Source organism: Ammodytes marinus, assembly GCF_949987685.1.
Source record: "Ammodytes marinus genome assembly, chromosome: 19".
Taxonomy (NCBI): Eukaryota; Metazoa; Chordata; class Actinopteri; order Uranoscopiformes; family Ammodytidae; genus Ammodytes; species Ammodytes marinus.
Window position 1 is genome coordinate 25,347,939 of NC_137223.1, and position 15,534 is coordinate 25,363,472.

The following is a 15,534-nucleotide window of genomic DNA, read 5'->3' on the forward strand; positions in this document are numbered from 1 at the left end:
GATAATACAAATCAACCATAGGAACGTACACATGGATATAATATTGACGCACAACATGCACAATTTAAGATGTTACATAGTATCTCTCATGACAAGATTTTTACCATTAACGGTTCATCTTAACTTTCCAATCAAATTAATGACAGTTTGCCAGATTTTTTGAAACAGTCCCTTTCTGTATGGAAGCAAAACAGGCAAAAATCTAAAAATTAACCAATTTTGCAGTATCTTGACTTAAAGGTGCAGTGTGTAATATGACATCATCAAGAAAGTTCTACAAAGTTCTAGAATGCAACGCTCCCTGGGTAACCCCAACCCTTTTGAATAATAACAGAAGCTACAGTGGCCTTCAAGGACAAGAACGATTCTAAATTTTAAACAATGCACCTGATGACATTCCAACTATGACACTTCCAAAATGGCGGTGACAAGGCCTTGGTCCAAAGTATGGAGAAATATGGACATATATGAGACCCTTTCTAAGGAAAAAAATAATAATTAAAAAAAAAAAATCAGCTATTATGCACTAAATTAAACGTACTTATGGATATTATAATTATTTTCTACAAAATCTGCTAGGAAATAAAACCCAAAATTCTACACACTGCAGGTTTAAGAGACTTGCTTTCATTGAGAAATAATTGATAAATAAGATTATACATCTGTTTTTGGCTAATTGCACCATACCTAACAAATCAAGGTATTCCATCCTTTAAATCCAATATTACCATGAGGATTTTTTTAAATAAAAATCACCAAATATTTGACATATTTCTATCATCTCTCTCATGGCATTCATCCCCACATTGTCCAGTCGCGCCAATACAACACAATAGTCCTCCAACCCAAATCCATTCATTTCAGCATCATCGTGCCCTGCGTTCCAATCCCCATACTTCCCTACTATCAAGTATGCCAGAAAAAGATTTAGGATGTCCCAATACATGCATGTCAATTGTAGTATGCTGAAAATACATACTGTAAATGCCCCGCTAACTCCAATAGCATTTTGGAGTATTCATCTCTATTCTTGACATTATTGGACATAATGAAAAAAAATCTTCCTTATCTGAATTTTTTCTCTCTCCTGTCTGTGGCCCTAAAACTCTTCTGTAATTTAGTATGTAGTGTAGTAAAAAAAAGAAAGAGTATGTGATTTGGAACGCAGGGTTAGTGTCTGTTTTGTGGATCTATGCCTGTGGGCGTTCATTTTATCAGGAAGCCCAGATAAGACCAGTGGTCAGTCCTGGGTGTGATAAGGATGGACACTGCGGGCTACACACTCAGCCATTCACTGGAGCTGTACTGTTATCAGCTGTGTAATGTCTTGTAGGCAGACACAAAAGAGCTCGTTTTGCATCACAAAAGATGTCGTATAATGTGGGCAGTACACACACAAAAGGGGAACGTTAAGGATGTTTTTATGCCCAGGGAGTCGGGGACCACTCATGCATAATTTAGATTTAGATAACTCCCAACTGAGAGTTTTTCAACCCATGTTGCTCGATATTTAAAAGTGCGTATTTTTAAGAAGATCAAATATAGGTCTATCTATACTCACACACACATACCTAATCAAGCATGCACGCACACACACACACACACACACACACACACACACACACACACGCACACACACACACACAGAACACACAGTGCAGATTCACTATTTCACTTTTTAGACACTTCAAATAGCATTACTGAAAAGAGTGGAGAAAAAAAAGTGCATTTGATGGGGCCTACTTTCAGTGGTGGATGTATCCATACTGTATGTAATGCTGTAGTGAGTATTTGGGTCAGCAAAGTGTATGTGTAGACAGTGTATGTGAGACTGATATGTAAGTCAAAGTTCATGGTAATCAACACACACACACACACGCACACACACACACACACACACACACACACACACACACACACACACACACACACACACACACACACACACACACACACACACACACACACAAACTCACATAAACTAAGCTGTCATGTATAGACTGCTGTGTTTACTGTTTTTGACTTGGAGAAGACAGGGAACATAGACATAGACAGATGGTGAAAGGTGTGTGTGGGTGTGTGTGTGTGTGTGTGTGTGTGTGTGTGTGTGTGTGTGTGTGTGTGTGTTTGGGGGGGGGGGGGGGGTTAACAGGGGCCCCGACAGCAAATGTTTGCCCCAGGGCCCCTTAAGAGGTTAATCCTGCTTCCTCAGTGGCTATAGCGAGAACAAATTGCGATGTAATTTGTCACCACTGTTGCTGGTCTTAAGCCTAATTCCAATAAGGACAGTGTATGCATGTCTGCTACACATCTAGGGAAATACACTTAGGAGCTTCTTCTGGGCTGTGGCTAAGTGTGTGGGGCGGTCGTCCACTGGGTTACAGGGTCGGTGGTTGGATCCCCCGTCTCTCCCGTCTCCCCGCCACATGTCCAAGTGTCCCTGGGCAAAGAGACACTGAACCCTAAACTGCTCCTGATAGTTAGCTTGCAGCCTGCGTGGTAGCTGCTTTATGTAATACGTATGATCGTTTTTTTTTTTTATTGTTATGTTCCTGTATAATTCATCTATTAAAAAACTTAACATCTAAACAACATTATCTAATCCTATAAGGACAAGAATGATTCTATAAAATGTGCATAATGTAGATGCTGCATTTTGACATTTATTAAAAATAAGTATTACTTTATGTAAAACTGTATTCATCTCTATTTGTTATTGGATCTCTATCTCCATCTCTATTTGTTATTGCATCTCTATCTCCATCTCTATTTGTCATTTGTTATCTATTTGTGGTAGCTGCTGCTGCTGCTATCGATGTGTGAATGTGTGTGTGAATGGGTGAATGTGTACAAAACAATGCAAAGCGCTTTGAGTCTGTGAGAAAACAGGGAAAAGCGCCATAAGTGGAGTCCATGGTACTATTTGAGAAACAGACATTTCTTTATCATGCAACTGAAAAATGTAATTATAAAATTCAACTGTGGACATTTATCAGTTATGAATTAAATTGTGTATAGCTATTACTGTGTGTGTTAAATAAAGACTTAAACCTGCAGTGTGTAGAATTTTGGGAATTTTTTCATAGCAGACTTGGTAGAAAATAATTATAATATCCATAAGTACGTTTCATTTAGTGTATAATAGCTGATTTTTTTTTTTTTTATTTAAATGTTTTTCCCTTAGAAAGGGTCTCTTATATCTCCATATTTCTCCATATCATGGACCAGGGCATGGGCGCCGCCATGTTGGAAGTGTCATGGTTGGAATGTCATCAGGTGCATTGTTTAAAATTTAGAATTGTTCTTGTCCTTGAAGGCCACTGTAGCTTCTGTTATTATTCAAAAGGGGTGGGGTTACCCAGGGAGCATTGCATTCTAGAACTTTGTAGAATTCTTAGAACTTTCTTGATGATGTCATATTACGCACTGCACCTTTAACTTAAAGGCAGACTCACCAGAAGCAAAGCACCTCGAGGAAAGATAGTCCGGTGTCTGAGGCGCCCACCACCACTATCCGAGCGTTAACAGTGACCTTGGGCTCCATGGTTAACTTCCTGCTAATCAGGCTCAGGGAAAACGGAGCCTGAAGAGAAAGAAGAAAAAAAAAAAATTGGATTTAGTCGGATACATTTTTGAATTTTTCCTTCATTTATCCTCGAAAGATCAATTAACGGGTGACCCCTTATTTACAATGATGTTGAGTGAAATTACAACACACACACACACACACACACACACACACACACACACACACAAACACAATGCAAATATACAACAAGCTGACAAAGAGACAAGAACAATTAAAACATTCAGATCAAATGGATGAAGCAGAACATTGACTAACCAAAACAGTTACAGGTGGAGTGGGGCTGATTCAAAATAACATGTTTAAATTTGTTAATGAATTTTACTTGTGCTGTGTGATTGAGTGATTCTGGAGAACGCTTGTTGTCAAAATCCCTTTTTGTCAAATTCATGAATATCTCCTCATGATTCGCTACCTCTACGTACTGTGTGTGTGCTGAAAACAATCTGGTGATAATACACAGCCTAGGGTGTGTAAACTGGTATGTAAACAAAGGGTATGTAAACAAACAGGGCCCACAATAGCTAGCAAAATGCCCGTTTACAGAGCCTAGGCTATGTAATAACACTGGTTCTTTCACACAGTATGGACAGGTAGCAGATCGTGAGTAGATATTCACTGATTTTGACAAAAAAAGGATTTCGACAAGCTTTCTCAAAAAAATACAAGTGGAAAAATTGTGGAGGTCATTTGACGCTCCCAAAATGACTGGTGCAATTTTTCCAGGACAATTAAATAATCCATTAAATGCACATGCTCGTAATTATTAACCCACTCAAAGCATTACAAAATAATGTGTCCAATCTTTTCCCATTTGAATATCACAGGACAGAAAGCACTTAATCTCCTGGTTGAATAGCGTTCAAGCTTTCAGGCTAAATGCTTAATAGCCCGGTGCGCTTAAGGGGAAGTTTGTGCCGAATCTAACATTTCTAAAATTTGTGCATTGAGTGAATCTTATTGAATATGAAAAACATTCCTTTCACGTGTATATATATATCGCAAAGTTAGAATTTCCAAAAAGAAATCCACTGGATAATAAATATGGGCTGTGAGACATTCTGAATATTTTAACACTTTAAAAAGGTACAGTGTGTAATATCCGAGTATTTAGCAGCATCTAGTGGTGAGATTCTAAATGTCAACGCTCCCTCACTAACCTCTCCTTTTTTTTTTAAGATAATTTTTTGGCATTTTCAACCTTTATTAAATGTACGGAGTTGAGATAGGGAGACAGAGAGAGAGGGGGGAAGACATGCAGTAGGGTCCAGGGGTCGGATTTGAACTCGCGATCACTGCAACGAAGGTCGTAGCCAATATGGTACACGCTCTATCCACTACATCCGCCCTGCTCCACGGAGCGCCCCAAATCTCCCTTTTGAATAATTTACAGAAGCTACGGTGGCCTTCAAGGACAAGAAGATAGTTTCTAAAGATGGCATCTTCCACCACTGCCTCAAGTATTTCTTTCATTTAGATTTTCCTAGCCACTCGTGTGTTCTTCTTCATACATATTTTTTATTGCTGCATTGTTGGAGGCAGCGAGAGATTCAAGAAATTTCATTGCCAACGACCGCTCAAGTTAATGTCATGCATACAACTTGAACTAAAAGAGTTTTGCCATTGAACATATACAAGGCAGAAAATAAGTTTTCTTTTTACCCGTACAGGAATGCAATTTCTAGGACACAGGATTGCAGGAACTGGAATAACCTCCAGTCATACTCTTCGGTTGAGATAAGCTCAGGTATTTGCTTGTGGTTCAGAAACATGGGAGCTTTTTTTGGAATTATAGTTACACAAATGGTGTAGTCAGTCATTCTGGAGAATGCTTGTTGTCAAAATTACTTTTTTTCAAAATCAGTGAATATCTCCTCATGATCCACTACCTGTCTGTATTGTGTGTGCTGAAAAAAAACCCCGGTGTTAATACAGACTCTAAAAATAGGTATTGACTGGGTTTGACAACAAGCATTCCCCAGAATCACACCCAGTGCGTTTACATGCAGACTCATAATCGGATAACTAAACGAATAAGACCTCAACAGGACTTTTAACTTGCATGTAAACACCTTTATCCGATCTACTTCGGACACAAATCGGCACAATAACGGACAAGAGAAGTCGGATAAGAACACCTAGATAATTCGTTCATTGCCGGCTTTCTCTCTGCATGTATACAGGGATCGGATATCGCATATCGGACTTCTCGTTCTGTGCTTGTGTGCCTGCGCGTGATAGGCTACACCATGGGTTATTGACGGAAGAGAAGCGGACGTGGCTCTAAAACCACTCGTTGAAAGCATGTGGAGACAGCCATGCATCGGACATTTATCCGATTTCTGAAAGGCCATGTATACTCAGACAAGTGACACGGTCCGTTCGAGTGTCTTGTTCGATATATGTGATAATCCAATCTAGTTGTGCCATGTAACCGCACTGACTGACTCCACCTACAACCTTCTCCAACAAAATTATCATCCTCATCGTGGCTTTTATCATTGTCTTCTCTAGATCCATTACACTATGATAGTTGCGTTCGTTGACGTTATGAGGTTATTTATGTTTAGCTTGACGTAATTTCATTTATATTATTCATATGTCTGCCTAACGTCCATATGCTTAAAAATCAATAAAAACCGTTGGAAAATAAGTGTATCTCCAGACTCTAATGAGATGAGAGAACACATGGATCAACCCCGTGACCTGACGGTTGACGAAACACTTTTCCACAATAATTACAAAAGACTCCCACGGGAATTAGCCAAACACTGCCGCTCTCATTTTCCCCCCAATTCCCCAATTCCTCTACCTCCGAGCGGCTCTTTGGTCCTGTGCTAATGTGCTGCTTCATCATCTATAATTAGGCAGATTGGCCCCCACAATGCACCCTGTTGGATGAAAACCACATCCAGTGGAAAAACGAGGGCGAAAAAACTGAGAGGGTAAAATTAACCTTTGTGTGAAATTCAAATAATTTCAACCAGCGCCTGTGTGTGTGTGTGTGTGTGTGTGTGTGTGTGTGTGTGTGTGTGTGTGTGTGTGTGTGTGTGTGTGTGTGTGTTTGTGTGTGTGTGCAACCGACATCTGTTACAAACTGAGAGAGGGGTTGACTCGGGAAAACAACAGAGCATATGGTTATTTTGTTTTTTTTTATAAATTTCTATGTGTATGTGTGCAGGCATCAGGAAAATAAGTTATCTTAACCACAGTCAAAACACAAAAGCAGATAATACTTAAGTGCATATTTGTACTTCCGAATATTATATTGTTTTCTGTTTGTCATACATTTTACATTTTATTTTAATACCTCAGAATATTTCATTTTTTTATATGTTTAGTTATACCTTGATTTTTTTTTTTATTGTTATGTTCCTATATAATTCATCCATTAAAAAACTAAGCATCTAAACAACATTATCTAACTAACCCTATAAGGACAAGGATTATTCTATACAATATATGTCATGTAGATGTTGTATTTCGACATTTATTAAAAATTAACATTACTTAATATGTAAAACTGTATTCATCTCTATTTGTTATTGCACCTAGGCAAATAAAAACACCGACATAAAATGCATCCATCTGAATGCAACAGGAATTAACCCGTTGAGTTATTCAGACTGACAAAGCTAAGCTGCCATCTCATCTACATGTGCAGCAGTAGAGGAGCAGGTGCAAGCAGAAAGCCCTTATCGTGTGTTAGTGCCTCACCTTTCCCTCAACACAAAGAACCCTGTGTAATATGATCCTGTATTGACAAGAGAGAGAGAGGGGAACAGGTGCTCTAAATGTGATTAATCTAACCCAGGCTTCTATGTACATAAGGAGCTGTTATCTGCATGGAAACTTGGTCATTCTGTAATTCTGACTGCTGTTCTTAGCACCGGACAGGAGGGTGTTAGTGGTAAAACTAGCAGAGGCTGGTATTACGTCTACAGTGCCCACCATCTCTACCATTGTGTCCTTGAGCAAGACACTTAACCCCAAAACTGCTCCAGGGGCGCTGTACTGCGCTCTGACCCTGCGCTCTGACCCCCTCCGAAGTGACTTGAGAGGGGAATATGCGAAAAGACAAATTTCAATGTAACCAACCATTGACTAATAAAGTAACTTAACTTAACTTAAATTAAACTTAAAGGTGAAGTAAGCGGTTTATTTCTGTTAATATAAGTGTTAAATCGCTCTTTATTCATACAGTAATCACTTACATAATGTGCGCGTTTCATAAAGCCAATCTCTTAGTCAGCTGCTCTGCATGTAATTAGCAATTAAACTTTATGTAGTATCCCGAAATGTTATCCAATCACAAGAGAGAACTCTACAAACCGACACCCGTCCGCACCCGTCTCACTCATGGTTTCACTGCCAGAGCGACACATGGGTGAATGTTTATGCGCCTACAATGGCGGAGAAGGTAAAAATCCTTCCCAATGTCTGTTTTGATGGTTTTTATCATGTTTTATCACACTTATGGATCTCAGATGATGCTAGATAACTTGCTGCTTGTAGACCGCAGTGCATTAATGTGGTGACGTAGGGACGAGCGAGGGGACCGCTAACTGCAGTAACTGACAGGAAGTTAGCTAAAAGAACCATTCCGCTGACAGCACCTTTAACTTAACTTAACTTAACTTAACTTAACTTAACTTAACTTAACTTAACTTAAGTGAATGTTTGTGTGAATAACAGCTGTGTAGAAAAACCAAAAAACTGTTTGTGAAATATAGAATAAAGATCCAATCATTCCATCATTCTGTGTTTTAAACCATTAAGTACTAGTAGTGTTTTCTCCTCCACAAACATTCCCTGCGTTCCGAATCGCATACTCTTTCTTTTTTCTATTCTACATACATACATCCAACGATAAAAATAATCTAGTTGGGATGCAGTAGGCATACTATTGGGACATACTTTTACTCTTTTATTTCATCATAACATGGCGCCTTGATCTTGCCTCTTGCTTTTATATCCGTCGCATCCCCGTTTGTTTTCTTATGGAGGCTTCGTCAATGTGACGTCACTTCACGTGCACACCGGATTGTGGGTCAGAATCGCCCAAATAGGATGCAGTTTTCAACGCTAACAATCTTGCCCGGATGAAGTAGGACATCCGGGTACTTCTAACCATCCTAAATCTGGCCACAAGAATCGGGATATCCTAAATCTTTTCTACATACTATATAGTAGATAGTATGCGATTCGGAACGCAGGGTATGTCACTCTGGACTTCTGCCTGTTGAAACAGCTTCCCCTAGTGGCCACACTTTGCTGTATTCAGAATCCCTGAGCTAATCTCCTCACCCTGGCACTCTCTTTCTCCCTCTCACCCAGCTGTGTGTGAGTGTGTGTGTGTGTAAGTGTGTGTGTGTGTGTGTTTATGTGTGTCTCTGTCTGTCTGTCCGTGTGTGTGTGTGTGTGTCTGTCTTAGTGTGTCTCTGTCTGTCTGTCCATGTGTGTGTATGTGTGTGTGTGTGTGTGTGTCTGTCTGTCTGTCTGTCCATGTGTGTGTGTGTGTGTGTGTGTGTGTGTGTGTGTGTGTGTGTGTGTGTGTGTGTGTCTGTCTGTCTGTCCATGTGTGTGTGTGTGTGTGTGTGTGTGTGTGTGTGTGTGTGTGTGTGTGTGTGTGTGTCTGTGTGTGTAGCCCACCTGCTCCTTAGTGATCTGTGTGGATGGAGCGTTGATACCCAGCTCCTCCAGTGGGTAGATGATCTGCCTACGCGGGCGCACGGGGACCGCACAGTTCAGGACGAAATCCAGATGGCTCACGCAGGAATTCTGAGTGCAGAAGAAGAAGAAGAGGGATGGGGTGTTAGTGAGGACTTTGGATGGATGGATGGATGGATGGATGGATGGATGGATGGATGGATGGATGGATGGATGGATGGATGGATGGATGGATGGATGGATGGATGGATGGATGGATGGATGGATGGATGGATGGATGGATGGATAGATAGATAGATAGATAGATAGATAGATAGATAGATAGATAGATAGATAGATAGATAGATAGATAGATAGATAGATAGATAGATAGATAGATAGATAGATAGATAGATAGATAGATAGATAGATAGATAGATAGATAGATAGATAGATAGACAGATCTATCGATTCTCTGAAAGGCCATGTATACTCAGACAAGTGACGCGGTCCTTTCGAGTGGCAAGTTCGGTATATGTCTTAATCCAATCTAGTTGTCCCATGGAAACGCACTGGAGTGACATCAGCACCCAGAACCCAGGGCTAATTCTGATGCTTATCTTCTGCAATTATTCTATTTGCAAATCATCAACATGATAATCATCAAGACCCCAATCTGGTGTTTGTTAGTGGAAGGTGATTATGAGAGGAAGTGGAGGCTTCTACACTAGAGGAAATGTCTTATTATGGAGAGGAGAGGTGGAGCTGGCAGGGCTGGAGGCACCTGCTGCCCTCAACCTCCGGGGACAACACTCTGCCCAGGGCTGCACACTGCAAGAAATGACTAGTGCTGTGTGCTGTGTCTGAAATTACGCACTTTACACTTAAATAATATTTTTGTCAGCCTGTTTGAAGTGTCTTTTAAATGCAATTTCTTTAGGTTTGTAACAATGTGCCCGCCCTGCATATATTCGATCTTTTTAACTTTATTTTATCTTGAATTTGATTTAAAAAGTATCTAGTTTATTTTCTTTCTTTTCTTTTCTTTTTTACCAACTTTGTCTACACTAGAGGAAATGTCTTGTTATGGAGAGGAGAGGTGGAGCTGGCAGGGCTGGAGGCACCTGCTGCCCTCAACCTCCGGGGACAGCAGCCTGCCCAGGGCCGCACGCTGCAAGAAATGACTAGTGCTGTGTGCTGTGTCTGAAATCACGCACTTCTATACTTAGACTTACTTTTTTGAGTGCACTTTGCTAAAACATTTCTTAATGTGAAATTATCAATCTAAGTGATTAACATAAATAGATCTACAGTTGAATCTACAGTTTCATCCTTATTTAAATTTTTATTATTAGTTGTTTTAAGTGTCTTTTAAATGCACTTTCTTTAAGTTTGTAATGTTTGTCATGTTTTCGATCTTTAACTATATCATCTCTTGAATTTAATTTAAAATGTAGTTTATTTTTTTTTACCAACTTGTGTCTTAAATACATCAAATAATCATAAATATTTAATAATATCAATGCCTGGTAAAACTAATTTAGCTGAAATTCAACTTGTTTCCAATTTGTCTTATCTGAATTGTAGTAAAGGAAGTTTGTTGTGAGGTAAACTTGACTTGCCAAGCAGGATATGTTTTGCAGTGTACGAATGGAGTGTCATTCCACTAATGGCATTGTGTATCAGAGCAGACACATGCACACAGTAATGCAGGGAACCAGTGAGAAGCAGTGAGGGCCTTGAGGGGGGGTTTGTAAGTCCCTGTGTGTACCCACCTCCGGGCTGTGATAAGACGGGTAGATTCTGTGGTAGAAGCAGGACTTGTGGGCCAACCGGAGGATCTCTTTGAACAAGTGTTTGGTGAAGTGTTGGTAGGACGGCTTGAGGACAAAGTGTCTGATGTGAGCGTGCTCCTCGTAGCGGTGGTGGCTGAAGTAGATGAAGTTCTCGATGTTGTAGTGGGCGCGGGTAAACTCCATGTCCTGACAAAAAATAAAAAATAAAGGCAGTTAGTAGCATTATTCAGAAGCCTGCCATTCTCCCTATGGCTGGCAATTCAAGTGTACACAGAGGCAAGAATTTAGTCAGAGGAACAATTCCATGACAAAGATTTTATATTATTTCATTGTCATTGTTTGACCTTTTATATTTTTTTTTATTAGCTTGGTTTAAGTGTCTTTTAAATGCAATTTCTTTAAATTCGTAACAATGTGCATGTGTTCGATCTTTAACTTTATTATCTCTTACATTTAAACTCCGGACAAAGACAGAGGCAATAATCTAATCAGAGGGAATGTGTAAGGCAAGTCAAGGTACTTTATAAGTACCCGGAGGAAGATTTTGTTTGCAGTAGAGTTCACATACAAACATATGGGAAACGCACATAGAGGCACATAGAGTAGCATATCACAAGTCATCCAATTTAAGAAAGTGGAAATTAAAAGGAATTGGCAAATTAAAATTAAAATTTAAATCCAGAGGTCCAGATCCTGACAAAGATGTTATATTATTTCATTTAATTGTCATTCTTTGACCTTTATAAGAAGTGTTTTCAAAGGCTGAGCAGTGAACTCCCTGATAGACGAGACACTGCAGGCAAAATCATTGTTTTTTTCAAGCACTGGTACATTTTGAGATTGTTTGTCTATTTATCTTCCATAACATGTCTTCTTTCAGTCTAATATAAATCAAAAGGTCCAAAATGTACATTAAGGTGTTAATTTGGCTAAACCTTGTCTGTTTGCATCTGTTTATCTATCCTTTACAACCATCTTTAACGGACATTATCTCAACATTAGTTTTTTTTCAATACTCTGAACCAAAAATCTCAACTTCTAAAGCAAACTTTCCATACTCATTCTTTGCACTATTCTGAAGGTTAAACTAGTGAGCTGCACCTACCTGCTCGTCTCTGATGATGACTATCCCCACAACCTGACTGTTCACCTGGGCCACGAAGGCCTGCAGCGGCACCCCCTTCTGGAAGACAACAGCACAACACAGGACATAGATGTTAATGCACATGTGTGTATTGACATTTTTGCATTACAATTACTATTATCATGTCATTGATTTATCGATTAATGTTTCATGTGTGCTTGTAGGTCCATACTGTTGGGTAGTAGTATTTTAGAAACTCTTCATATGTTTTTAAATAAACTACTTCAGTTATCAGTAGTTTAAAATGCAATTTGCGTTTTAACTGTTTTTAAACTGTTTTAATCATCTACCCCTGCCTGGCGGTCAGCCCTGTGGCGTCGCTGTTGGCGTCTGTGTTTCGCTGCCCGGCGTCGGTGCTCCTCCGGCCCTTCCTAGCTCTGGGTGTGCCGACGGCGGCGGCGGATGCGTCGCGCCCTTTGTGCCTGGCACCTCTGGCCTTGCCTCGTGGGCTGGGCATGGCCGGTCCGGCGGGCCTGAGTGGGGCTGTACGGGCCGCCCCTCCGGGGGATTCGGCAGTGGTTGCTCCTCGTGGCAGCGGTGTATTTGGCTATTTCCCTATTCTATACTCTATTCTCTATCTATGGCCCCGGTCCTCCTCTGGACTAGTGCCGCACTGGGGCGTGCTCTCTGGGGGCGGGGTGCTGGGGGGCAGGCTCTGGGTCTGGGGGGCTGGCGCCGATTGTGTGTCGATGGGGAACGGTAGAGTGTGATCAATGTAATTTTAATGTTAATTGTGTTCGCATTGTTATAGCGTTATTATTATCACCCTGAGGAGCTGCCTCGGTCTCGGTTTGTCTGGGCCTGAGTACCGGCTGTCCTCCCACTGAGAATTGTCCTGCCGACGCTAATTGCATAACTGATACCATTTCTCTGACATTTGTTCTCTTTTGTTTATCTTCCATGATTGGTTGAGCGTTGCCCCGGGGGTTCTCTCCCTCCGTCTACCAAGCACTCTCCATGCTACTCGACTGACTCCGAGTTCTGTGTGGAATCAGCTGTCCTAGGAATGGATGCTCCCCGTTTGCTATTGCTTCACATCAGGATAGTACTCTTTCTACTCGCTTGCTTGTTCAATCTTTAAAAATTCATTTTTGCCTTGCTCATTGGTTGCCTGTCTGTCCTCTTCCAGTTTCCCTTGGTCGTGACGAGACGGTGTGGATCTGGTCCCCCCTCCGGTTTTATCTGAGAATTGGACCATCAACGCGAATGATGTGCAGTGGTCAAGGGCGCCACCTGGAGACGTGGGATGTAATCCCGGCGATGGAAACCTTAGTTTTCCCTGGTGGAGACGAGACGGTGTGGATCCTCTGGCTGCATCTGAAGTCTTCCTGCATCCACACTATTCGCACTTTACTTAGTATTACCATGTAATCACCTGGTCAATGATCAAATTCCTTCGTGATTTTCTCTACTTATGACATCTATTGCAGTATGTCCGTCCTGGGAGAGGGATCCCTTACTCTGTCGACTCTCCCTGAGATTTCTTCAATTTTTTTTTTTTTTTTTTTATTCCCGGTAAAGGGTTTTTACTGGGAGTTTTTTCTCAGCCGAGCTAAGGGTGTAAGGGCAGGGTGTCATATTGTATCATATTGTATCATATTGTATCATATATCATATTGTATGAAATGTAAAGTCCACCGAGACAAATTTATTTGTAATTTTGGGCTATATAAATAAAACTGATTTGATTTGATTTGATCAAATAAATGTAGTGGAGTAAAAAGTAAAATATTTCCCACAGAATTGTAGTGGAGTAGAAGTATAAAGTAGTATGAAAAGAAAATATTCAAGTTAAGTACAAGTGCCTCAGACTTGTACTTAAAGGTGCAGTGTGTAATATGACATCATCAAGAAAGTTCTACAAAGTTCTAGAATGCAACACTCCCTGGGTAACCCCAACCCTTTAGAATAATAACAGAAGCTACAGTGGCCTTCAAGGACAAGAACAATTCTACATTTTAAACAATGCACCTGATGACATTCCAACTATGACACTTTCAAGATGGCGGCACTAGGCCTTGGTCTAAAATATGCAGAAATATGGACATATATGAGACCCTTTCTAAGGGAAAAAATAATAATAAAAAATAAATAAAAATCAGCTATTATGCACTAAATTAAACATACTCATGGATATTATAATTACTTTCTACAAAATCTGCTGGGAAATAAAACCCAAAATTCTGCACACTGCAGGTTTAAGTAGCCTACAGTACTAAATGTATTAAGTTACATTCCCCCACCCATTGGCACCATGATAAATACACATGAAGTGGCTGCACTCTGCATTCTGATTTGAGAAGTCATTATGAGTTTTTGGAGCTGCAGCAGTGACAGCTGGGGTGTCACTCAACTGAATTCACACCAATCTGTTCCCTTGGCAACCATCAGATATTCCTGCTTATTCCAAATCAAACCTTCACCACTAACTCCAGAGTCCAGATGCATTTCATCGTCCAAAACAATCACTGGTTCATTATAAAAGTTAAAGAGCGCCCAGTTAGGATTCCAACCTTGGTATTTACTCTAGCTACTGCTTATGATCATTGTAATTATTTCCAAACACTGACCATATTAACATGTCGGTTTCTGTTCAGCAAGAGAACATTGGACAGTATTAGATACAACTTAACTAGCAGGATGGTCTTAGCTGTAGTGCCAGACTGCTGTGACGTAAATAAGGAAAAAAGATGAGCAGAAAAAAATGTAACATTAAAGAAAATAAAATGTCCTCCATAGAGATACATTGATATCAATATACTGTAACACATTACACGTTACAATGACATTGGTTATTGTGTTAATACTTTTGTTAAAAGGGGGCGCTAGAATGAAGACAAACTGAAAGTACAACGGAGCAGCTTTAAGCACTTTATGTAAAACAAAACAAACATTTATATAGCGCTTTTTAGCCGATTTTCTCAGCCCCAAAGCGCTTTACATTTCTTACCACATTCACCCATTCATACACACACTCATACACTCATAATAATAATTTGATTATCCCAGATGTGTTTCTTCAGTATTCTGCTCAGGCTATTGTGCAAAATGCCTGTAGCTCCCCCACAGGGCAGTGTGTAGCCTGGGAGGCAAAGCCCGGGGCTTAAACAGGCCGCCAAGCACTCGCCACTGTTAGTAAAAGTTACTACAGTGAGCTCAGAGTTAAAACTGGAGGGACCAGCTTGATGACAGCTTCAGGATGCCCAATATATATATACAGCTCTGGAAAACATTAAGAGACCAGTCTGGATTTTTATTAATCTTCAAATCTGCAAATGCTCTTACAAAATGATAATATTTTTGGTGGGAATTTGGTAGAAATGTTGTCAGTAGTTTATAGTATAAAACCAAAATTTTCA

At 40.2% G+C, this 15,534-nt stretch overlaps 1 protein-coding gene across 1 annotated transcript in view; it reads right to left on the bottom strand.

The window, feature by feature from the left end:
- cfap61 (cilia and flagella associated protein 61) overlaps positions 1–15,534 on the bottom strand; it is a gene marked incomplete at both ends in the record, with an annotated part of 48,490 nt that overhangs the window by 19,968 nt on the left and 12,988 nt on the right. Inside the window, 4 exons of the mRNA XM_080047530.1 lie at positions 3,456–3,583; positions 9,239–9,367; positions 11,011–11,217; positions 12,137–12,214. Coding sequence (XP_079903656.1) covers positions 3,456–3,583; positions 9,239–9,367; positions 11,011–11,217; positions 12,137–12,214 — 542 coding nt within the window. The remainder of the gene's footprint in view (positions 1–3,455; positions 3,584–9,238; positions 9,368–11,010; positions 11,218–12,136; positions 12,215–15,534) is intronic.